General features: G+C 38.4%; 1 protein-coding gene across 4 annotated transcripts in view; it reads right to left on the bottom strand.

Moving 5' to 3' along the window:
- HMCN1 (hemicentin 1) overlaps positions 1–24,185 on the bottom strand; it is a 343,610-nt gene that overhangs the window by 16,916 nt on the left and 302,509 nt on the right. For 3 of the 4 annotated variants that reach the window (XM_084866565.1, XM_084866564.1, XM_084866566.1), the window contains 13 exons: positions 23,588–23,758; positions 19,398–19,568; positions 18,763–18,933; positions 17,943–18,113; positions 17,631–17,801; positions 14,394–14,543; positions 13,733–13,870; positions 12,371–12,492; positions 10,873–11,110; positions 5,653–5,715; positions 4,282–4,401; positions 3,247–3,381; positions 785–898 (listed from right to left, as the gene is read on the bottom strand). In XM_084866565.1, the coding sequence (XP_084722691.1) occupies positions 785–898; positions 3,247–3,381; positions 4,282–4,401; positions 5,653–5,715; positions 10,873–11,110; positions 12,371–12,492; positions 13,733–13,870; positions 14,394–14,543; positions 17,631–17,801; positions 17,943–18,113; positions 18,763–18,933; positions 19,398–19,568; positions 23,588–23,758 (1,935 nt within the window). Of the gene's footprint in view, positions 1–784; positions 899–3,246; positions 3,382–4,281; positions 4,402–5,652; positions 5,716–10,872; positions 11,111–12,370; positions 12,493–13,732; positions 13,871–14,393; positions 14,544–17,630; positions 17,802–17,942; positions 18,114–18,762; positions 18,934–19,397; positions 19,569–23,587; positions 23,759–24,185 lie in introns of those variants that run through there. The other variant, XR_014793395.1, reaches the window with a different exon arrangement.

Below are 24,185 nucleotides of genomic sequence, written 5' to 3'. Positions count from 1 at the left end.
CCGAGAAGACGATTGTGTCAACATTGCCATAGAAACTCTACTTTTAGACTTTAAAGATATTTTAGACTAATATAGATGTTGACCGCATAATCATCATGTAAAGTTAAAGTGTTTAAATCCAAGGTGACACAATTATAAACATAGTAATAAAAATCAAAAACATGTCACAGAGTTGGCGGGCCATACCAACCACTTCCTCCTCCAAGAAAAATTCATACATATCTGTATATATACATATACATATAATATGTATATGTATATATATGTATATATATATATATATATATATATATATATACACTAATTATTGTATTATTTTCCATGTGAACAACTGTAAACCTACTTTTGCCCCATCCTGTATTATACTTCTGTGAAAAAATTTGGTAAATATAATAGGGGGAAATGTTTGAAAAATGGTTATGTGACCCATAAAGCATAGCATTTGCTTCCATTTAAAAATATATATATTTTACTGATTTTTTACAAAGAGGAAGGAAGAGGGATAGAGAGTTAGAAACATCGATGAGAGAGAAACATCAATCAGCTGCCTCCTGTGCCCACAACCAAGGTATCGAACCTGAGACCCTTCAGGCAGCAGTCCAATGCTCTATCCACTGAGCCAAACCTGTTAGGGCTCCATTTTGTTTTTATAAAGACTATATATATGATGCATGGTAGGTATTCTATCTTTAAATCAGGCTCAGGGCACAGCACATGAACTGGATCAGACACCAGTAAGACGTTACAAAGATGCTATGTTTTTGAACTCGAAGCCCTTTCTTACCCATGCATTTTCTGCCCTTGAGCTGGTACCCAGGCTCACACCCACAGTGAAAGCTTCCTATGGCATTGAAACAGCGGTGGTGGCAGGGACTGGATTCTTGACATTCATTAATGTCTGTTAAATGAAAAAAAAAAAAACCCTTTCATTATATTGTGTTAGGAAACTTGGATTAACTTATCCCAAATAGTTAACCTTTTAATAATTTTTGATAATTATCATATTTAAGATCTTCTCTAAGATGAATTCAACACAATTGCTCTCCTATAATCTGCTAGATCATGGACAGGATTAATGACCAGAGAGAGTATCTCTCTTCAATGCTCCTATCTTGGCTAGTGACTCAGAGCTATGTTGACACAGCACACCTCTACTTTGAGTACTTTACCATGTGGCTCCCACTCCTGTTTCCAGGAAATCTCAGCCCTGGAATGTTGCTGACAGACTGGAATACGAAGATGGGAAAAAATAAACGGAAGCTAAGATCTTCTGCAATACATTTTGCAATTGACCTTTCATCCTCATTTCTGCTGCTATTAGTGTGTGGCAGGTCTTTATCACCTTGTGCCAAACTGACTGCATCAACTTTAATATTTCACCAGATCGATCTTCCCAAATACCGTCTGCATCACAGCGTAACAGCAAAAGTGCAGGGTGAACTCTCCCCACTCATGTCCTGCCTTCTCCCTTCTCCTTCCATCCAGTCCCCCTTCCTCCTGCAGTCCATCTCTTCCTTTCTCACCAAGATGAGGACTGTGGTCCATTGATAATTTCCTGCTCTTCTGTATTTAAAGTCCTTCCTATTTACTGTCATCTTTCTCCAAACCCTATAGATACAACCAAATATTTCCCATCCTAACAATATAAATCCCTCTCTTAGATTTATACTCATTTCACATTTCTCCATGCTTCTGTCATTCTATTCTAAACTCTTCAAAAAACAACAACAAAACAAAAACAAAAAACAAACAAACCAATCACCATATTTAGGCTCTTCTTATCTTTACCTTCTCTTCCCAAACTCGAGATTGCTGATGTCTTATTTTGTATATAATTGTTTTCTATTTGAGAGCTTCTAATTTAATCTTTCAAAATCTGCACACCTTAATGCAAACACCCATATGTGATCATATAATTTTTAAAAGTTTTCATATACTTTTTTCTCTTTTGCTTGGGCCCCCTTATCCTTTACTCCCTTACCCACCAAAACCAACCTGTAATAACAATCTAGTATAAATGATAACATCTCTTCCATGTACCCATATATAGCTTTACTTAAGTATATGAATGCATTTTCTTTTTCTTTGTTATTGTTTGTTTTCTAGTCACATAATCTTTTCTACACAGGTTACTTAGAGTTTCCTACACTTTGATGTCCTCAATCAACAACACGTTATGGAAATCTTTTAAGCCAAATAGTTGAGCTCCATTCTACCCTTTAAAATAATTGCACAATGGTTCGTTCTGTGGATGTACCATAATTAATTCATTTTTTTCTATTATTGATAGGCATTCAGTTCTACATCCACTTTCTCTGTTTCTATGAAAAATCCTGATAGGAGCTTTACTCATAATTACTAATCCTTGGTTAGCAACCAAGATGTCCTTCGGTAGTAAATGGGTAAATATGGTGATCCATTCATATGATGAAATATTATTCAGCACTAAAAAGAAATGAGCTATCAACCCAGGAAACCACATGGGAGAAAACTTATATGCATACCACTAAGTGAAAAAGCCAACCTAAAAATGCTACATACTATATGGTTCCTCCTACTGGTAGTTATATGACTTTCTAGAAAAGGCAAAACTGTGGAGACAATAAAAATATCAGTGGTTTCCAGAGATTTGGGGGGGAGGATGAATAGGTAGAGTACAGGAGATTTTTAGGGAAAGAAAACTATTTGTATGATATTATAATGGAGGACATATGTCATTATTAATTTATCCAAGTCCATGGAAGGTACAACCCCAAGAGTGAACTCCAATGTAAACTATGGACTTTGGGTGATAATGATGTGTCCACGTAGGTTTATCCTTGTAAAATATGTATCCAACTTGGGGCAGGATGTAAATGCTGAGGGAGGCCATGCGTGAGATGGGGCAGGGGTATGTGAGGAATATCTTCACCTTTCACTCAATTTTACTGTGATCCTAAAACTGCTCTAAATATACAGACTATTAAAAAAAAAAAGTCCCGCAACAAATATTCTGTAGTTTTATGCAATGGAGTTTAATAAAGCAGATTTCATTAGATTCTGCCGTATAATTTCCTCTCAAATATAATAGGAGAATGTTATTCAAAACCACCATCCTGCAACCACTTGAAATAGTCATGGAATATTACATCGAAAGACCCCAATTGAGAAGCTCAATCTATAAAAATGTTCACTTTAAATTATTCAAAGTCAGGGTATCTTAATTCTTAGTAATGTAAGATAAAGCAAGGGCCTTTGTTTTCATACCTTGGCAACTCATCCCATCAGAGGTTCTTCGGAAGCCAATTCCACAGCGGACCACGCAGCGATAGGACCCAATGGTATTGTCACAGTCCTGACCAGCATGGCACGTGTGTCCGCCTAACGCACACTCATCAATATCTGCAACAAAGTGAGGCATTCAGCCAAGGTGAGCTGAGAAACCAAGCTAAGAACCTGCTGTGAAAATGGGGATAAGAAAGCAATAACAGCAATTGAAAAACATACGGGAGCAAAAATGCTGATTTTTTTTTTTTTTGGTTGAGTCATTTCAGGTGTGTTAAATGACTGACAAGCTCACAGTAGCATAGTGTGATATCGTCGCAGACCAATCCATCCATTAGACCACTTATAAATTAGTGTGTGTTACTTCTCCTTCCAGAGATCACAGCTTTCTCATCCATGAAACGAGAACAATAGTATCTGTTTCTCAGTGCTGCCTTAACAATGAAAGGAAACGATGTCCAATGCACACTGGACACTCCGTCAATGTTATTCCTCTCTCCTCCTATCCCCTACTCTTTCTCTCTTTTGCATTTAGACGGGGACCCCCTTGGCCTAGAGGGAGAAATCCTTTCTGCTTTTCATTATTTTTTCATTATAAAACTAGATCCTTACACAATTGTAACTTTGAAGCATATCTAGTGTCTGCAGAGAAAAATGTTTTTGGTTGTATTTAACGTTCCCAAAGTGCAATCAGGATCGCGCAATTTACTTGAATTCTTTATCACCACTTCCTTCGTTTTATAATTGTAAGATGAGTAGAGGAATGGTCCTGATGCCTCTCCTCATTGGGATGTGGAGAGCGAGAGAGTCACTACAGGCACCCACATGAAGGGCTCTCTGGGAAGGCAGTGTGTGGGCAATATTAAGACCTTCCTGTCTGTTGCCCAGTGTGGGGGGAGGGTGAAGAGGGGACGAAAGAGTAGAAAAGAGTGTTGGTCTACCACACGCTCTCTAGGTTGTGAATGTCACGACCTTTGCTGAAACATGTCCATTAGACCCAGGGTTGTGAATAAAGACCTTGGCAGGTTCTTCCATCAGCAGCGATGGTGAGGCCATTCGGGCAGGAGCAGTAATAGGTCCCCACGGCGTTGTGGCAGATATGGGAGCAGGGCTTCCCTGCTGCACATTCATCTTCATCTGAAAGAGGAAACAAAGGGCCCAATGAGTACAGGAACCCCCTCCTTTCTAGGAGTTATTATATTAAAGTCAGTGTTAAAAGAGGTCAAGGAATGGAGTCGCATGGAACAGAAAATGGTCTATACAATGGAAATGCTGAATAAACATGAATGCCGAGTCCCCAAACTACGGTAACTTTGATAGTGAACAGGTGGTTAGATTGATTCTAAGACAATGATGATGATAACTAAGATATAACAACCATTTACTGGAGCGAACCTCTTTTTACCTACCTGAACTCATTGTACACAACGTTCCTAGGAGATAAGTTGTGTTGTTTTTTTTAATTCTCAACAGAGGACATTTTCCCATTGATTTTTAGAGAAAGTGGAAGGGAGAGGGCAAGACAGAGAGAAACATTGATGTGGGAGAACACATTAATTAGTGGCTTCCTGCATGAACCCTGGCCCGGGCCAGGGAAGAGCCTGCAACCTAGGTACCTGCCCTTGACCAGAATTGAACCTGGTCTGCTTAGGTCCACAAGCCAATCGATGCTCTATCCACTGACCCAAACTGGCTAGGGCAGGAGATGAGTGTTTTTATTATAACTACCCTCATTTGCATGATAACACTGAGGAGCAAAGAGGTTGAGTAAACTCCCCAAGGTTACACAGGTCATTATTGGCAGAGCTGGAATTTGAACCTGGGCAGTATAATGTTTAAAGACCACTTTTTACCAAGATGCATTACACTGCCCAGTGAAAGAAAAGTGTGAGGCGTTTACTCAACCTTTTACTTATCGGTGACTCTCTTGAGCTGGAGGTTGGTTGGGAAAAGGCTGGTTTAGCCATTAGTCTTGGACCCGCAGTCCTGCCCCTGAACTATGATTGAGCAATTCTAGAGTTAAGTGACTTAGAGCTGAATTCCTGCTGTGTCACATCCAAGGCAATTAAGTGGCCTCACAGAGTCCAGTGTGTTGTCCCTGTGCTCACTCCACCTCTGTACTTGACACTGATGCCTGGCACTTGATTGTGGCCAAATGGAAAGAGCACAGGATTTGTATCTAAAATTCAAACCCAGCACTGCTGCCTGAAAGCTGAGCAATTGTAGGCACTCTTCTACATCTCAGCCTCTTCAGCTATAAAAAAGGGATATTTATTAGACTATGTGATGGTTACATTTCTAGCAAAATAGCAACAGATGTCCATTTAATGGCATCTGGTATAAACATTTTAATAGAAATAGAAGTGCATTATTAATTCCTATACTTACCAGCACAAAAGGGTCCAACTGAGTCTAAGGCAAACCCGGAGGGGCACTGATTACTGCGGTCTCCTACCAGAGAGAGGAAAGGCAGAATGAACGGGCTTGTTGGAACATTAGCACTTGTTTCTTTCCAGTACAGTCTTCCCTGGGAAGGTACGCCAAGATGGAACACACACCACATCAAATGCACTAGGTGAAAACAAGCCCGAATGGAAAACTCCTCCCGTTTCCCAACCGAGAACTAAATGAATCACAGCCCAGACATGGTTGGCAAGCAGCCTCTAGAAACAGATGTTGTGCTTAAGTTGTTTATATTAATCGAAAGAAAATTAAATACAATTATTCAGTGATAATGAAAGGAGAGCCCAGATCAATGTGGACTCCACGAATAACCAAGGTGAAGTCGTATTCGTCCAGCCATTGCTGGTAGTTCTAGAAGTGGGGAAGCTATTTTCAAGCCACTGAGAATAATTTCGTGAAAAAAACAGAGACTCTAATGAAGAAATCCTCTCTTTCTGTGAATCTCCTCCATTTGTCATGTGGGGCTTTCCAGTCAAAGGCCCTACGTGCGGACCGAGAGTTCTCCTTCTCCATGTCATCAGAGCAAGGGCGAATGGGTATATTGTGATAGAACAGATTTAAAGTTAGAGTCAGACAAAAAAACACACATACTAACAAAAATAAACAGGTTAGTCAGGGAATCTCTTTCCTTAGAAAGTAACAGGGTCTTGACTGTTTTAAGCGGTTTAGCAAATATTTTTCAAACATTAGTGACCTGAAAAATAATTAAATGAAACTCATCTTTCAAGTTACCAAAATAATGAATCTGTACCCAGCTTCGAAGTCAACCACTAGTCTAAATCAATTTCTCTTATGGGGCATTTTATCTCATTTATATTGTATATTCAGTTCATATCAACCTCTTAGAAGTTCTCTTAGATTTTCTTTCCATTCTAAATGCATGAAACTGTGGTTATTTTTATTATTGTTTTAGGGGCTCTTCATAGAGAGAGTCTAGGCATCAACTAATCTTTCAGATTCATCCTACGTTGCAGAGTTTCTGAGTACAATATTGTTTGCTGAGAACATGCAACTGTTCAAAACTGTTTATGGATTTGGGGGGTGGAAGAAACACCACTCCAATGAAAATATTTCCTTGACTAGAAAACTAGAGTCCTATCTGCTATTTCTATGCAATCTGATTGTTTAGAAGCTTAACGAGATACTCAAATTCGTTCATGATCCATTTATGCCATGACTGCAAAGATGACCCTGAGAGCATCCAAGTCTTCTTGATATGGCAAAGGAATGGGACTAGAAGAGGATGGGTGGAATGGAAGTGTCTGGAGGACAGTTGCTAAATGATAATTGCATGGTTACTGTGAGTCACCTAGCACTGTCAGTCTCATGTGCTTTACTTCATTCCAATCTCACAACTCCTCTTTTCTTATCATAACCAATTTTCTGACGAGGAATTAGAGTCTGAGGTTATGCAAATTGCCTCAAGTCAAAGATCTAATATAAGCTGGAACAAGAATTTAGATGCAAATCTGTTTGACTTTCAACCATGGAAATCCAGAATACAACTCAGGTGGTGATTATAATGCATGTTTACTTATTCTCTTATTTGTATATTCCTTAATCCAACCAGTATGTTCTGTAGGGCGCCGGGTTGTGAAAATAATTGTGGAAAAACTGTGTCACATAAACACAGTTCGTTGTTACCTGATAGTAGCATTTAATTTTTGATTCCAAATGGGGGGGATTTCTTCCTTTAGGCGGCATTTGGGCAGCTTTTGGGGAGATACTCTGATTTTTTACAAGGACAGGGAGGCTTATTAAAATTTGGTGAGAAGCGCAGACCCTGGGGCAGATTCTAAAACACTGCAGTGTGTGGTGTAATGACGCAGATGGAGATCTGTCCCTTGCTCTGATATCCAGGAAGTGAGAGAGCTGTTTTTAATTATCTAAGGCTAGGACCCATCTTCCACATATTAAACACTGCTCTATGTGCTTAAAATATACAATGAATTTCCTAGGAATGCTCTTGGAATAGAAACTGATGTTTGACTAGACGTTGTTTTATTCAGAACATAACCAAGAATTACTCGATTTTTTTTTTTTTTTTAAAGATCACACGAGGGCTCTACTATATATTATAGGCTCGGCCGTAGGAACACTTCTCTTTTATCTTGGATTGTAGTAATGTCTAAATGGCTTTTACATTGAAATACAACATATTTTTCTATAAACTGTTTTCTTTTTATTTATTCTTTATGTTACAATTAAAGTATGTTATTTTGAGCATACTTTAAGATATGAGAATCATTAGTTATGATTTTCACTTTGCCATATTAAGGGGGCAATGTGAAATATTCGTTTGTGTTATAATTTTAGAAACTTTAAAAAGTTTAAAATTCCCTGAAAACTTGTCACTTGAACAAACTACTACCAATATTTTGATGCTTCTTTCTTTAGTCACTTTTATAGAATAATGGCTGAACTACTGATCATAAAAATCTCTTGGACAGCTTATTAAAACAGAGATCTCTTGGTCCTATCTCAGTCAGAATTGCCAAGGAAGAACCTTCGAATCTGTGCTTTTAGCCACTATAAATGTTTTCTTATAATCGCAGTGGGATGGGCAAGCCAGGTTGGTTGGGATCACCTTGTACATATACTGCGTTTCAATTATTATATCGTGTACATTCTCCTTTGGCCCTTGTTCACAGTTACCCTGTCAATACCAAGAACAGTGCCTGGTACACAGTAGGCACTCAACAAATATTTTCAAATGAGTAAATATGCTAAATTATTTTAAAAATCCTTTACATTTACTTTAATGACTGCTTAAGGGTTATCATACAGCTGTGCCATCATTTAAGTATTTATCTCTTACTTCCAGGACACTTATTATTGGCCACTTTTGTGATTTTCTTAAGGTAGACTCCTAGAATGAGGTAACTAAAAAGAAGGAAAGATGTGAAAGGCGACTGATACATACTGCTTTCCAGAAATGTTAAACAAAGGTACAACCGCTGCTGGCAGTGTATGGGGATGTTCATTTCCCTATCCCTCTACAATACTGAGTGTATCACATTTTTTAATTTCTGAGTGATAATTGAAAAATGTGTAGTTTTTTGCTTGTTGATGAAGTTAAGCAATTTTTCACATTTATTTTGTCATTATTGTTTTTTCTTCATGCTTTTCCTGTTGATAGGCTTTATGTGTTTTTCTACTGGGGATTTTGCCTTTTTCTTATTGATTTTTAAAAGCCTTGTACATATTAAGGTTAATCATAGTTGATCATAATATGTGATGCAAATATTTTTTTTCTTGGTATATATTTTACATTTTCAATTTTTTTCTCCCTTGAAAAAGTTTTAAAAAATTTATTTGTAGCTAAATTTATCTTTTCCTTTTATTTCTGACCTCTCTTGCATTTAACTTATAAAATTAATCATATTTTATAATAATATTTTAAAAACTAGTCAATTTTATTTCAAAAATCAATTTTAAAAAATTACACTGATTTATATTGTGAGTTGTTTCGACAGTGGTTTCCAAATGCCAGTGTGCAGACAAGATATTAGAATCACTTAGGGGTTGTTAAAAAGACAAACTCCAGGCTCGACCTTAGTCTAGCTAAACAAAAATCTTTGTAATTATAAATCTTAACTTGCATCAAACTCTCTAGATGATTCTAAGTGTACTGTAACCATAACTAGTCTAAACCCAACAAAGAGAACCTTCTGGTTAAGCAACCAAGAAGGCAAGCTTGCCCCCTGGTGGTCACTTAAAAAGAAAGTGCAGGTACACAATTCTCAGCAACAATGTCAACAAGCAAATGGGCACACATATCAGATGTAATGTATATGCCATAGTATCCAAGGATAGCAAGGGGATTTAAATATCACATAGTGGGACCCAATCCCCCAACGATACTCCTACAAGTACCACAAAGACCTCCCAGCCGTTTCAGGCTTAAAGGATTTACATAACTAGGTAGAAACTATACATAACTTTTCAAAAATCACCTTAATTCCTCTAGTCCCAGATTATATAAATTAATTTTTAACCAAAGTCCTGTCCCAAGTTATGTTTTTAAAATTCTAAGCTGTTTCTACTTTTTCTACTATAAAAAAAATAGAAACAGATTAGATTTGAAAAGGAGGCATTGTTGAGGAAGAGGAAACATAATTATTCCAGTGGCTCTTTTCTTTTGTCCAAGTGACTTGATCCTGCATGACAACAGGAAAATGAAGTGTTGGTGGAGGAGGTGTGGGGCTTATAAGTTCCTAGATTACAGTGATCATAAATGTAAGGAAGCCATTACGAATGAAGAAGAAAATGCATAACCAATAAAAAATAAGAGTAAGTGGTAAGAATAAAATTTTTAGTGTTTCTTCTGAGCACAATAAAACAATATGATGCTATTTAAATCTACTTGGATCTATTTTAGGAAAGCCATCACATAGCAGAACATATACATTCACAAAGCCAATATGAATAATTTTAAGTGTACTCATGGGAGCTTAAAGTTCAAAGTTAAAGTCAGTCTCAACATCACTACATGCAAGTGTTTCCTACCACCCAAACCCCATGGAATACGGAATGCTAATTGTTTCGGTGCCTCTCATGACTGAAAAGGAAACCCAGGGTATAGACACATCAAACAACCACTTAGCATAGGGAGGCTGCCGAGATCAAGGGTTGTAGAACTATGCTTGGAAAATGAGAAGCAGTTCAAAATTATAACTTCCAGGAACAAGAAATTACTGTGGAATCCTGATTATTGCCGAACTGCTTTTAAAATATGAAAACTTTTTTGGGACTAATTTAGGTTAACATGTATCCATCTCAGGAATTTAAAAAAATTCCTTGACAAAATATAAAATTCAGAACAAGAACAAATGGATTTTATTATCCAAAGAAAACAATCTGACCGAATACATATTTTTAAACCTCCCTGTGCATATACAATAGAATAACTTCATTACTATGCTCTCTGAACCAGCATATTAGAAATCAAATGTATTAGGACATTGACTGGCTTTACCATAAAAAAAACAAAACAACAACAAACAAAAAAACAACAACTATACATAACACACACGAAAAACTGATGCCATTGTGTTTGTCCATGCCTTAATATCCTTATTTTGAAGGTCAATGCAATTCTTAAACTCTTTTAGAAAGATCTGGACTTCCCCTAAACCAACTTACCTTTGGAAATTGAAGCATGGATTTTAAAACCCAATGTCTCTTCTAACTGGTTGTAGTCAGATTCCACAGAGGATGCATGAAGTGTTTCTACCAAGAAAGGCATTCTTCCCTGTGCCTGATCATAGAAAATGGTGTGGTTCCATGTGTATGGGACGCCGATTCCATCAATGGTGAACAGCCGGGTTGAGTAGGCATACAGCTGCCCAGGACCTGTCTGAACGTAGTCCTCTGAGTAATCCTACGGAGGACAACACAGATTTGAGGATCAGCATGACTCTTCCTATTTTTTTCTTGAGGGTACTATGAGATGCAGAATGAAAAAAAAAATGGCTTAGAGACTAAATATTTTTAGTCCTAAATAAAATTGTAATTGTACAGTAGAGTCCAAGAAATAAAATTTGAACCTCTTAATTATCACATTATTTTCTGTTTTACATTGATTTTACTGTTATAAATTATAGTTTCATAAGGGAATAAGACTTGTAGGTCAAGAGTCAAGAAAAGATATGACAGAGCAATGGTTTATTCTTTAATTTCAGAAACTTTTATGGACGATATACAAAAACTTCCATGCAAGAGTTACTATGCTGTGACAAGAAAATTAAACAAACGGCTTAAATCATCACAGCAGTGATCTTGGTTCTGATAAGCAGAATAATAAATCACTAAGAGTTTTGGAAAGACTTGTCCCTGAAGATTTAAAAAAAAAATTAAATTAATTGGAGAACCATTGGTTAATAACATTATATAACTGTCAGGTGTATAACATTATAATTCAATATCTGTGTACTCTATTGCATGCTCCCCACCCGAAATCTTAGTCTCCCCTGTTACCATATATTTGGTCCCCTTTAACCATTTTGTCCTCTCCCACCCCATTCTCCTCTGGTAACTACTATTTTGATTGTACCTATGAGTTTGCTTTTCTTTATTCCGTTTTGTTTGTTTGTTTTTCTGTTAATCCTCACCCATGACATTTTTTCCATCGTTTTATAAAGAGTGGAAAGGGGGAAAGGGAGGAGAGAAACATGGATGTGAGTTGCCTCCGCACATGCAACCGAGATCCATGTCCTCGACCAGAATTGAACCTCTGACACTTTTGTGCGTGGGCCGATGCTCTAACTACTGAGAAAACTGGCCAGGGCCACTTTTCGTTTTATAGTCCACATTTAAGTGAAATTATATGATTGTTGTCCTTTTTCAGAGACTTTTTTTTCACTTAGCACATAACTGTCATGATTCATCCATGTTGAGATATACACATATGTATTACATCTTCTTTATCCATCCACCCGCCCATGAACACTTAGGTGGTTTCCATGTTTTGCCAATGTAAACAAAGACCAGATAGCCATTTCTAACCGGAGTGGTTTAGACATTTACCCCTGAAGCAAACAAGGGGAATGACGCCAGTTCTCTTGCTCTTTCTATGGATCTCTGACTCCTACTCCTCTGTTATGCTAATAAACGGGTAAGGCAAGTTATCTTGACAGTTTACCTTTACAGCGACTTCAGCAGGTGCATGAAGCTGCAGCACATAGCCGCTCACCACAATATCTAGCAGCAAAGCACCATCGGAATCCAGGCCCCGAGCAATATGAGTCATGCGCAGGATTTCTCCTGGGAATTACAAAGCGTTCACTTTAGCAGCAAAACTATAAGGTTTGTGTAAGTATAGAATAGATTTACCTTACCTTCCAGTTCAGCTATGTTATTTTATTGAAAGCTTGAGTAAACATAGACAATAAGAGTATTAAATTAGCATTCAGTCCCCAAATTAAAGGCATGCTTATCCAACTGTATTTTTATGTGGCATAAATGTGGGATATGATTATGTGAAGGATTCCACACTTTAAAATCACCAGCAATAGCAAGACAATTCTATAAAAAATGGGTTGCTTGTGAGAAGAGTCCGATTCATCATGCGAACTGGCAATAACTACAAGTCTCTTTCCCATGTTTCAAGAAGTAGAAAAGAGTCTTAGTAAGTGGGTGGTCATGACAGACCCACTTCTGTGATGATTAAAGCTATGCCCTCCCTAGTCTTTCTTCCTTAAAGATAATTGCCATTTGATCACCTTTGATGAGGTTTGAAATGGATCTGAGGGCACTTGGAAAGAGCCATGAACAGTTAATGCAAGTTCATTAACACTAAGGATAAAGCAAAAACACATTAAGATTTGCTTGTTTTTACTTCCATCCTTTAAAAAAATATTTTTATTGATTTCAGAGAGGAAGGGAGAAATAGAGAGAGCGAGAGAAAGAGAGAGAGAGAGAGAGAGAGAGAGAGAGAGAGAGAGAGAGAGAGAGAGGCATCAATGATGAGAGAGAATCATTGATTGGCTGCCTCCTGCATGCCCCTGCTGGGGATCAAACCTGAAACCTGGACAAGTGCCTCAATTGGGAATCAAACTGTGAATTCCTACTTCATAGGTCCACACTCCACCACGGAGCTACACCGGCCAGGCTACTTCTATCTTTGTATAAAGAATCCCTACAAGGTATTCTAATTGAATCTCAGGTTTAGCTAACAAAAACTTTTAATTAATAGCAATGACTCATTTTCTTATTCTCTTTGGCCTTTAAAACTTTTCCCCTAAAGGTTTAAGGAGAAAAGATATAGGAAATACAATTAAAAAGTTTTGGAGTATAAAAATGACTATACTGTTTGAAAGCTCTTAGAAACCCATGTCAGTAAAAATTTACAGGGAAATATAAAATTGCTTTTATATCTTTTATGATAAAATTGCTTCAAAGACTGAAATTATTCTCTGTGGGAACATATATTGTTCTAAACCATGGGCTTTTAAGGCAATCATATTTTTATAGTAATAGAATACTAAGCTGAGCTGGCACTAACCAGTTGCAAATTCCACTTGGGTTTCTCTCTTGAAGACTGCATTGGTGAGCGTGAAGCCATTGACTGCTTCTCCAATTTCCTTTGCTGTTGTCCAATAAATGGGATTTAAAATAGAAACTATCTTTCGCATTGCTGGACCTACATAAAAAGAGATACACCAGGTGACACAGCAAAATATTTACAGTTCCCTGTTATTATTGTCTTCATAGCATGTTATTCATAAGCATGAATCCTAAATAATCTTGAATAACAATAAAACAAATACTAGCATCTCATGCACCTTTAAGAGTTGACTACTGTGATAGAATTACTATACTGATAATTTAGGAGTAACATCTTCTAGAAATTTTAACTGGAAATAACAAGATGAAGGCTAACATATATATATATTTTTTAAAAAGATATGTTTTATTGATTTTTTTACAAAGAGGGAAGGAGAGGGATAGAGAGCTAGAAACATTGAAGAGAGAGAAACATTAATCAGCTGCCTCCTACACACTCGCTACTGGGGATGTGCCTGCAACCAAGGTACATGCCCTTGATTGGAATCGAACTTGGGACCCTTCAGTCCACAGGCCGATGCTCTATCCAATGGCCCAAACAGGTCAGGGCTAACATATACATTTTTTTTTTTATTACTTTGATAAGTAAAGAAACTTACCAAGCCTGCGAGGCACATTGGTAATTTTGGCATGTATTACTCTAGAATCAGAGGTAGGGCTATCTGTCACTGTGGCGTTAAGGAAAGCAATTCCAAATTCAACATCATTAATATTTCCAATAAGGCTTCCTCTGGCTCGCTGGGGCCCACCTATTGGGGGAAGGAAAAACATTCCTGGATAAGGAAGTAATTTCATCAACATTACATGGGAGAAAAGAAGGCCAGTTTTCAAAGATGCTACAAATCTTCTCTCAAACATTTGACAAGATCATGACATCTGAATTTAAGAGTGTAATAAATAAGCTTTCAAAACATTCCACTCTCATGTAGCACTCATCATCCTTCATAAATCCAGGCTCCTTCCAATCTATGCACATCATAGCAGTTATTTCGCAATCCAAAGAATACAATCAGCGTCCAGTCCAAAAGCCAAAATAAAGTGGGCGTTTGCTGATGGTAATGAAATGATGATAATAATGAGTTTATTGAGCATATCATGCACAATAGTAAGCATTCAGTATGTGATAACTCTTTTAATCCTATCAAAATCCCATAAGGTGGTTTATTTTAAGTAGCCACATTTTGAAAACTAGGAAAAGAAATTTCAAAGAAATTATCATTACAGGTAAAAGGTGGTGGAATGAGAATCTGATCACAGATGCGATTGACATCAAAACCCATGTTCTTTGAGCCCTTTGCCTCCTTAGTGGGAACAAAGGGGCAGGAGGAATCACCAGCAAAAAACAGCTCCTCAGCCTTGTGACAGGTCAGTGTTAACATAAATATGACATATCTAAGGGGTTTTATTGTCAAGCTTGGGTTACAGATCTTGGGCTTATCAAGTTCTTCATATCACATATATATTTAAAAAATGTTTAACAAGAAAAAGTTGCAGGAAATCATACTTTTAACAGTGCTACAAAATTCATACCAAGACAATCAGATTGAAAAACAATTCTAATTTTAAAAAGTAGCTCCATAGTAACTTCATGCTTTTTTACCCACTGCTCAACAAAATTATTGATTACTAACAGAATAGGAGGCTAATGACTATTTCTCAATTAAATTGCAAGCTTTGATAAGAGAAAGAAACATATTGGGAAGAAGCTGATAGTGAAATTTGTAAATATTCATTAAGAATATATTTTAATGGAATATATTTTAAAGTAATCACCAGGTGTTTCAGATATTGTTATCAAGTACTATGGACTAGGGAGAAATATAGTTATATTGAATCTCAGAAAGAACAGGAAGTATAGTATCTCACCATTTTACTTATGGTTGTTGTTTTTTTAATTTCAACATTTTAATGTGCATTACTTTATTAGAGAAAAGATTTTCCTCACCTTGATTCAGCTTTCAGGTTCTGGACTACATTCATTTGGTCATCAAGTATCAAGGAAACAGTAGTAATAAGAAAGAGAAAAAAGACATGAGATCTGTCTTCACAGAACTTAGGTCTAAATAGGGAAGATAGATATTAATGAGAATTCAAAAAAAAAAAGTAAAATTTAAATTTTACACTAATGTGTAAGATTTACTACTCGGGGAAGTCTGAAAAGGAAGTAAAAATTGAGTAGCAATCTAATAAAAGTAGGTGTCTTAACTAAGCCAGGGAAAAAGGCAGGAGAAGGGCTTTCCAGGTAGAGGAGATGGCATGTGCCACCCTCTGGGGAGTGGTCGCTTGTTACATTGGAGAAACCAAAAGTGAGAGCTTAGAGAGCAATGGGAACCGCACTGCAAGATGATGGAGCAAAGTAGAGAGCAGGCCCGATCAGGACCTGGGAGGCCATCTGGGTCCTTATATTTATTCCTAGGCAGGGGCATAGCTCCCCCATTCAGAAGGGTCACTAATTCCCTTAGTTCTCTGGGTCATTGCTAACAAACATGGCCTCCCATTGTGATCTTGGTTTCCCCGTCTCACACAGGAAGATCATGAATTCCAGGGGTCAACCACCATCTCCTAGTCTGGCCAGCTAGTTGGGACCCTTGAAACTTTTTGCCAAACTCTATCATCCAAAACGTCAGTATATTTGGATTTCCTTCCCACGGGGGCCCTGGTACCACCAGAAGCTGAGCTACCAAATGCCTCCACTGAAATGGGACTTATCTCCATGCCTACATGTTAGAAGAACCTCAGAATCCTTGGTAATCAGGTGATATGTGGAGAAGATACATTGAGTAGTTGACTGATAGACACTTGCCCTTTAGCTTGTCTAGATCCTATAAATCTTTTCATATAACTTCTCTCTCTCTTACTGTGCCAAATGAGCCTTCTTGATTTCCAGGGACATTTTATTTCTAAAGCAACCTTAAAGCTTTGGGAAGTCCAGTCATATCTCAATGCTTCAACAGTGTCAAACTGTTCTTTCTGGTCTTCTTCTAGTCCTTAGAAGGTCTATCCTCTGAGACAAGTACCCTTAGGACTACCCACCATTTAAAAAATGTTTTTGTTCATTTCAGAGAGAGAGGGAAGAAGAGGGCTAGAGAGACAGAAACATTGATGAGATGAGAGAGATACATTGATCAACTGCCTACTGGGGAATGAGCCTATAACCCAGGCATATGCCCTGACCAAGAATCTAACCAGTGACCTCTTGGTTCATGCATTGATGTTCAACCACTGAGCCACATTGGCTGGGCAACCCACCATTTCTTAGGACTCCAGCAAATGCTTTCTAAGATCCATTAGTTCTAGAATTCTGACTCCATTCCTCCTAAATTTTTACATTACTTACAATAGCTAGCCATGTTGCGTAATTTGAGTCGTAGTAGCTGAATTGAACTCCTCCTACTATTTGTCCTCACACCGAACTGGCTTCTATTTCACTTTCCACACTCAGGTTCTCTCCTTTTAAGTCTCTGAAATAATAGCCTCCAATTGTGTATTCCTGTTCGATGTTCAGCTTCTGCTCTACCCTCATGCTTCAGCCTGAAATCTCAACAGGCTTTCCCTACATTTCCACAGCCTTTCACCCCTCACACCCAGGACTGCTATGTATGGCTGTGCAGACCAGATCTTATCACAAGGGAGCCTGGGAAGTGGTAAGCAGAGGCTAAAATCCAGCCATGAGTTTTGGGGTACAGGAGGAGGGAAGAACTTTCCCCCCAATTCTCCCTCCTAGAGATAGCACTGTTTTGTAATTTGTGGGCTCAGAGCGACTCCTTTTCTTAATTTGCAGAAAGGTTGTAAATGTGCCAGTAGTAGTTCTGTCCCAATCTCACTGAGTTGCTTACCTGGGCAAGCGTGTATATTGCATCTGGAAACCTGAGTGGCGTCTCCCGGACAGGGGCGCCCACGGTTAGATGGCTCTGGATTGTTGCACAGCCTTTTTCTGGTCTTTTCACCTCCTCCACAAGAAGCAGAACACGGGCCCCAACTTTGCCAGGTTCCCCAACTCCCATCCACTGTGAACAAGAATGGAATGGTCAATATGGAATGGGGGGCCCTGCCGATACAATTTTTAAGACCTGAGATGATGACGCTGCCATATGAACACGACATAGAATGTGTTGCTTGTTCTCTCCTGCAGGAGTCGGAGAGCTCACCGGGACACATGTCAGTGTTGCACCTCTGGATCTGGGAGTCTGGCCCTCCACAGGCCCTTCCTCCGTTGGCGGGTCGAGGGTTGTCACACGTGCGGTACCGCCGCATCTGCCCTCCGTTACAGGACCGACTGCAGAGTCCCCAGCCACTCCATGGGCTCCAGTTTCCATGAGCTACAAGGCAGAACCATTGGAGAAGTGCTAACCAATGACATCCACTCAACAGGTACGGAAAGACTCTCCCCAGGAAAAGAAAAGAAACATACGGATCTAGAAACAGGCAACTTCCAGAGGTAGACGGATCAGCTGTTCTGACCAGAAACTGAGTATACATCCCAGTGATTGTACAATTCCAGTTAATACACATTTACTGAGTCTTATGGTATTCCGGGAGCTGAAGGATATGACTGAGACAAGATCTTTGGCTCTCAATCAGTCAAGGTTATCACACTGAGAAGATACGGTGGATTCAGATGCTGCTAGGATCTAAGAATCTAGTTTGGTGACTGAATTAGGGCAGAGAGCTCCCTGCCTGCCTCCATAGAGGAATCACCAACGTTAGGAACAGTTAACAGGTCCGGGTGCCGCTGCCCTTGCACTCTGCTGCGGGTGCCATAGAGTAAATGAAATCGGGCACAGCCCCTCCCATACAAATCAATGACTTCTAAGGTATAACACAGACTTATAGCAACCATATAACATTTTAATGTCCTAAATCAGAGGTAGACAAATCAAGTCACGGGATATTATAACTTTAAGGACCTAAAAGCCATAGTGGAGCTTTAAGAAAGTATAATTTTGACTCACTATTTCCAACACTCACTTGGACAAGGGTCACTATTGCAAAAATCGCTCTGGACATCACTCCCTTCACACCTGCTTCCTCCATACTGTGGGGCGGGATCAGAGCAGTCCCTTGTTCTCTGCCTGGCTCCTCCTCCGCAGGACATGGTGCAGGCACTCCAACTGGCCCAGCTGGCCCACTTGCCATCAACTGGGTTAAGGAACAAATAAAAGTGCTCTATCAATACTTAAAAATGAGCAGGTTAGCCCTAGTCAATTTTCTCAGTGGTTAGAGTATCAGCCCACGTACTGATGAGTCTCAGGTTTGATTCCAGTCAAAGGCATGTATCTCTGGCAGTCAAGGGCAGACTTGATTTCTGGCCTTGGTCAGGGCATGTGCAGGAAGCAACCAATCGATGTATCTCTCTCACATTGATGTTTCTCTCTCTGTCTCTCCCTGTTCCTTCCACTGTCTCTAAACACCAATGGGAAAAATATCCTCAGGTGAGGATTAAAAAACAAACAAACAAACAAACAAACAAAACCAGAGCTGATTAAACACTGGGCATTATTAGGTTGAGCAATGTTCTTATTAACATTGATTCTTACTGACACACTAGCCAGATAAGAGGCAGTGTTTATTTTTTGAGGGTATAAACATTGTATTTCTCTCACCAGGACAGTGTCTTTCATTGCAAACTTGCATCTGTGTTTCTGCTCCATCACAGTAGGAGCCATCAAATGACGGGGGAGGGTTATTGCACAGTCTTGTTCTCGTCTGGGTCCCCTGCCCGCAACTTCTGCTGCAAATACCCCAAGGCTGCCAAGTGCTCCATGCTCCATGAACTACAAATATCCCAAGAGACAGAGTCAAGTCACAGCACCAAGTGTATTAAAAACAAAACAAAAATTAGAGAAGTAGATTAACTTAGTCATGAGTGAAATTAGCTCAGAATAAAAAATAATAATTAAAATGGAACCAAAGAAAACATGAGTGATGTTCTTCCTTTCTGCTTCTGATCAGATTTTCATGGAAATTAAGTCTATAGGAAAATTCTGAAGGCCAATGAATGCCAAAATTAATGCTTAGTATTACCCAAAGAGGCTATTTTATTAAAATAAAAATTCAATCAAACTACCATCTGTAAAGACGATCTGACTTTTTAAATCCTAGATAGATAAGCATTTGCCTGTGCTCTGTGCTCTGGGGAAAGTGGAAAGAATCAGAAGCTTAGGAACAAGGCTATATTACAGATCCAGATGCGGTTATGGGCAATACAAATGCTTCCACCGTGATAACTTGGACCCCAGATCACAAGACCACGTCTTTAAGCCTGATGCAGCTCCATGTTTAAAAATGTACTTGGATCTTTCAACAACCTGATGATTTGCACAGTTGTAATAAAAGTCCCCGTTACATAATGTTCATGAATGAAAAGTTCTGAATAACACACTTACCTACTTCCGAAACAAACTGACCAGTGTTTTCCAAGTGTGGCCAAGGCCTCCGATGTGGTAACTAACATATTGCACCATCTGACCACAGGACTAGAAGTACTTTATGTTCTTTACCATGTGCATGAGCTGAGTATCAATGTTATGGTCTCTCTAATGCATAAGTCAGTATCAGGTCATACATTTGTTTTGAGGGTCATTTTTAGATACGGGACTCATAAAAGTATGTTTTTGTGATCACCCAGTTTAATGGAGATAGAAACCAAGACAGGGCCCGAAGGTCTGTGTCTAAATATTCTCTTAACAATTTAAGAGACACCAAAATAATAAGTTCAAAACCAAGACATTACCGTTTGGTTGCTTTGTTTAGAAAAATTTTAAAACACATCTTGCATTTTCTTCTCATTAACTATTTTCTAGTTGAGTTGACTACATGTCCCTGAACTTTATAGATACAGGGAAACACAGTCACACAAATTTATTTTAGCTGACAAGAATTTGCACTTAAAAGTATCTGACTAAACCTAAATGAATAGAAAAATGCTTTTAAATATTTGGAAGATATTATTCAATGTTATTTCTTTATTAATTCAGATTGTTGATGCTCAGAGTCCTTATATATAGACTAAGTGATTTAAAAATATTCTGCTGTTCTATTTATTTTCCTATATTCTATTTTCAAGGATGTTGGTTAACAAAAGCTCACACCTCTTACAATATAAAGTCTCAGAACATAGATGCAATTTTATCAGAGGGTTATAAATGGGTGATGTTTATTCATTTATTATCTGTGTAGTTTCTATTACATATAAATAGATGTTTTTGGCTGAAGACATATATATACATGTCTTTAAATCAATAAAAAAAAAAAACCTTAACCAGAAGTGAACTTCATGACATAAAATGTGGTGGAGTTGAAATGTTTCTTTTATATGAATGGAATGGTAACAATAAAAAAGAAAGAATAGTAATATAAATCAGAGAAGGAATAAAACATCATGGTGTCTACTTAATACCAAAGAAGACAACGGTGGAGGAGTCAGTGTATAGGAAAAATGCAAAAAGTAAGAGATGGATTTGTTGTTACATTGTGTTGCAATTCTGACTCTGGAGAGACAGCAGAACATGGTCCTTGCAGGGACTCTGGGCCAGATGCCCTGGGTCTGAATGACTGCTCTGCTCTTACTAACAGTGCAGTATTAAACGAGTTACTGGGCCTTTTGTGCCCAGTTTATAACCTGCCATATCTAGATAATAAAAGAATTTGCCTTGAGAGGGTCAAAGTGAGGAATAATGAGTTTATAGATGAAAAAGCCTGGGATCAGTACAGCACACATAGTTTTAAAGTCCTGCATATGTGTGAGCTATGAGCTACAGTGTTTCCCCGAAAATAAGACATCCTCCGAAAATAAGACCTAGCACATGGAAAGATAAGACATCCCCTGAAAATAAGACCTAGCGCAACTTTGGGAGAAAAAATTAATATAAGACACTGTCTTATTTTCAGAGAAACAGGGTAGTATGACCATTCTTTACTCAAAGTTCTCAATGATTTAAACACACACACACACACACACACACACACACTCTAAGAAAATGCTCATTCTTTAAGTAATCTGTAAGAATATGTTTGTTTGTTTTTTAATGACAATGACTGTCCAATGCCAGCAGAAAGGTCCATTCCAGAAGATATCTATCTTTATTAGGGGGAGGATTGGAAGTTTAAAAATACCATTCTAACTGGGGTGGAGAAAGTACAATATAAGCCTAAAATATCCATTTGTGCCAGAAAATAAGGAAGTGTTCAAGGAATCAAGGGCATTTATAAAAATCATTTAGCTTTTCATGATATAGGTATCACTGTTAACAAACTGTACAAAGATTGTTGTCATTAGGTATTTTTTATTTTGATGTATTATGCTATTATAATTAGCTTTCTAATTCTTCAAGGTGAAGAAACATTTTGGTTTCTTGTTTATTTTCTTTAAGATTTCATGACAGTATTTTATTTTTAAATGCAAATGAAACTTCTGAACTACAAACTAAGATACGCAGGATCTAAGTGAATAGGCGAGGGAAACATCAGGTTGACCTGGGTTCATATTCTTGATTTACCTTTAACTAGCTATGTAACCTCAGTGAATTAATTCTCATATATCCTCTGAGTCTTAGTTTCCTCATCTGTACAATAGCATGCAATATCCAATGAAACAGATAACTATCTCAGTTTGGCTTATTAATTTCATTTTTTTATTACTATCTCAGCGAAGGTGTCGCTCCTAGTTCTACTCCATCACTTCAACTATGTGGGTTTGTTCTCTATGCTTATCAATATAGAAATATTATCTGTTTATCAATCTAGTTTTAAATAATTAGAAGAGTGCCTTGAGCATAGAATGGGTGCTCAACAAATCTTTTTTTGGATGAATCAAATCTTTTTTTGAATGAATCAATGAATCAACAAACAAGTGAAGAGCCATTTTTCTATTTCTTTCAAACAAGGAACCCTAATCCTCTTGGCACTAAGTAACCCAAGATGGTTACCAAATTGTCCTTCTCCTGGACTCTAGGTCAGAGGTGAGCACGGATCCAAACAAAAATCAAACAGGGCCCTTCCCCAGAGGTTGATACGAATTCTGAGCGAGAGGAACTCTTTGTCTCCGAGGCCTGAGATTATAGGGCCCCTGTGAGCCAGGAGCTGCCGTGGTCATTTTTTCCATCACATGGAACGAGTTTAAAGGAAAATACAGCCAAGAGAGGAAAGCAGAGATGCGACATGGAAAACACGCTGGTAAACTATTGGCCCAACTCTTGGTTTCAATCATACCTGAAAGGGGAATTTTCACTTAAGCTTATGTAAGTTTGATTTCTGTCACTTTAAACTCCAAGAGGTGAGCACGGATCCAAACGTATGTTGTAGGGTTGTTTCACAAAGTCAAAAACAGTGCGTATATAAAGCACCTAGCCTGGCACCTAGCACACGGTAGGTATTCAGTCACTGGTAACTATTATTATGTTAGCCCTCACTAACTGGTGTTTCTGGGAAACCCTTTAACCTCTCTAGGCTTGATTTCTCTCACCTGAAAATGAAAGACTGGATTAGGTGTGACTTAACGTCATGGCCTCTAACATTTTATGACTTTGTAATTATGTTTTCTCTGCATGATTCAAAACGCACCACAGTCTGGTGGAGCCTTTAATCATGGTCAGTTAAATCAGATGTTTTACTTAACATCGATGCATGCTCTACCTCCCCAAGTTTATACAGGAGACAGAACTGAGAACACGGAGAACAAATATATCCCAGGGGAGAGGCCGTTACCTCTTTCCACAGCGAAGAAGAAAAGGTCATTCTAACCCCCTGATGGGAGTTAAGAACAGGAAAGGTTTGCTCATCGGTGGGTTCTCACCTGGGCACGGCCTAATGTTGCACATGATCACTTCCACAGCGGTCCCCTCACACGGCCGCCCGCCATGTTGAGCTGATGGATTATTACAAGTTCTGGTTCTGGTCCGGTTGCCACGTCCGCAGCTTCTTGTGCATTCTTCCCAAGGGCTCCATTCTGACCAGCCACCGTGCACTGGACAAAGGTGAAACATTACACCATGAGATCATGAGATACATTTCAATTGAAAGTACTAATACCGGGGCAAGGAGGGGACAAAAGGTGATGGGGGTAGGGGGTAAAGAAGGTAAATGGGTGATAAACGGTGATGGAAGGAGACTTGAGGTGGTGAACATACAATACAATACACAGGTGATACATTGTAAGCTGTATACAAATCTGTATAATTTTATTAACCAATGTCATCCCCAAAAATTCAATAAAAAAAGAAAGTATTGCCAGGCTGATGTGGCTCAGGGGTTGAGTGTTGACCTATGAACCAGGAAGTCATGGTTTGCAGGCTTGATCCCATGTGGGCTGTACAGGAGGCAGCCCATTAATGGTTGTCTCTCATCATGGATGTTTCTCTCTCCCTTCCTCTCTGAGATAAATAAAAATATAT

This window comes from Pipistrellus hanaki (genome assembly GCF_964339955.1).
Source record: "Pipistrellus hanaki genome assembly, chromosome: 18".
Classification (NCBI taxonomy): domain Eukaryota; kingdom Metazoa; phylum Chordata; class Mammalia; order Chiroptera; family Vespertilionidae; genus Pipistrellus; species Pipistrellus hanaki.
The sequence above is the reverse complement of the archived record's forward strand: the minus strand, read 5'-3'. Positions and strand labels throughout refer to the sequence as shown.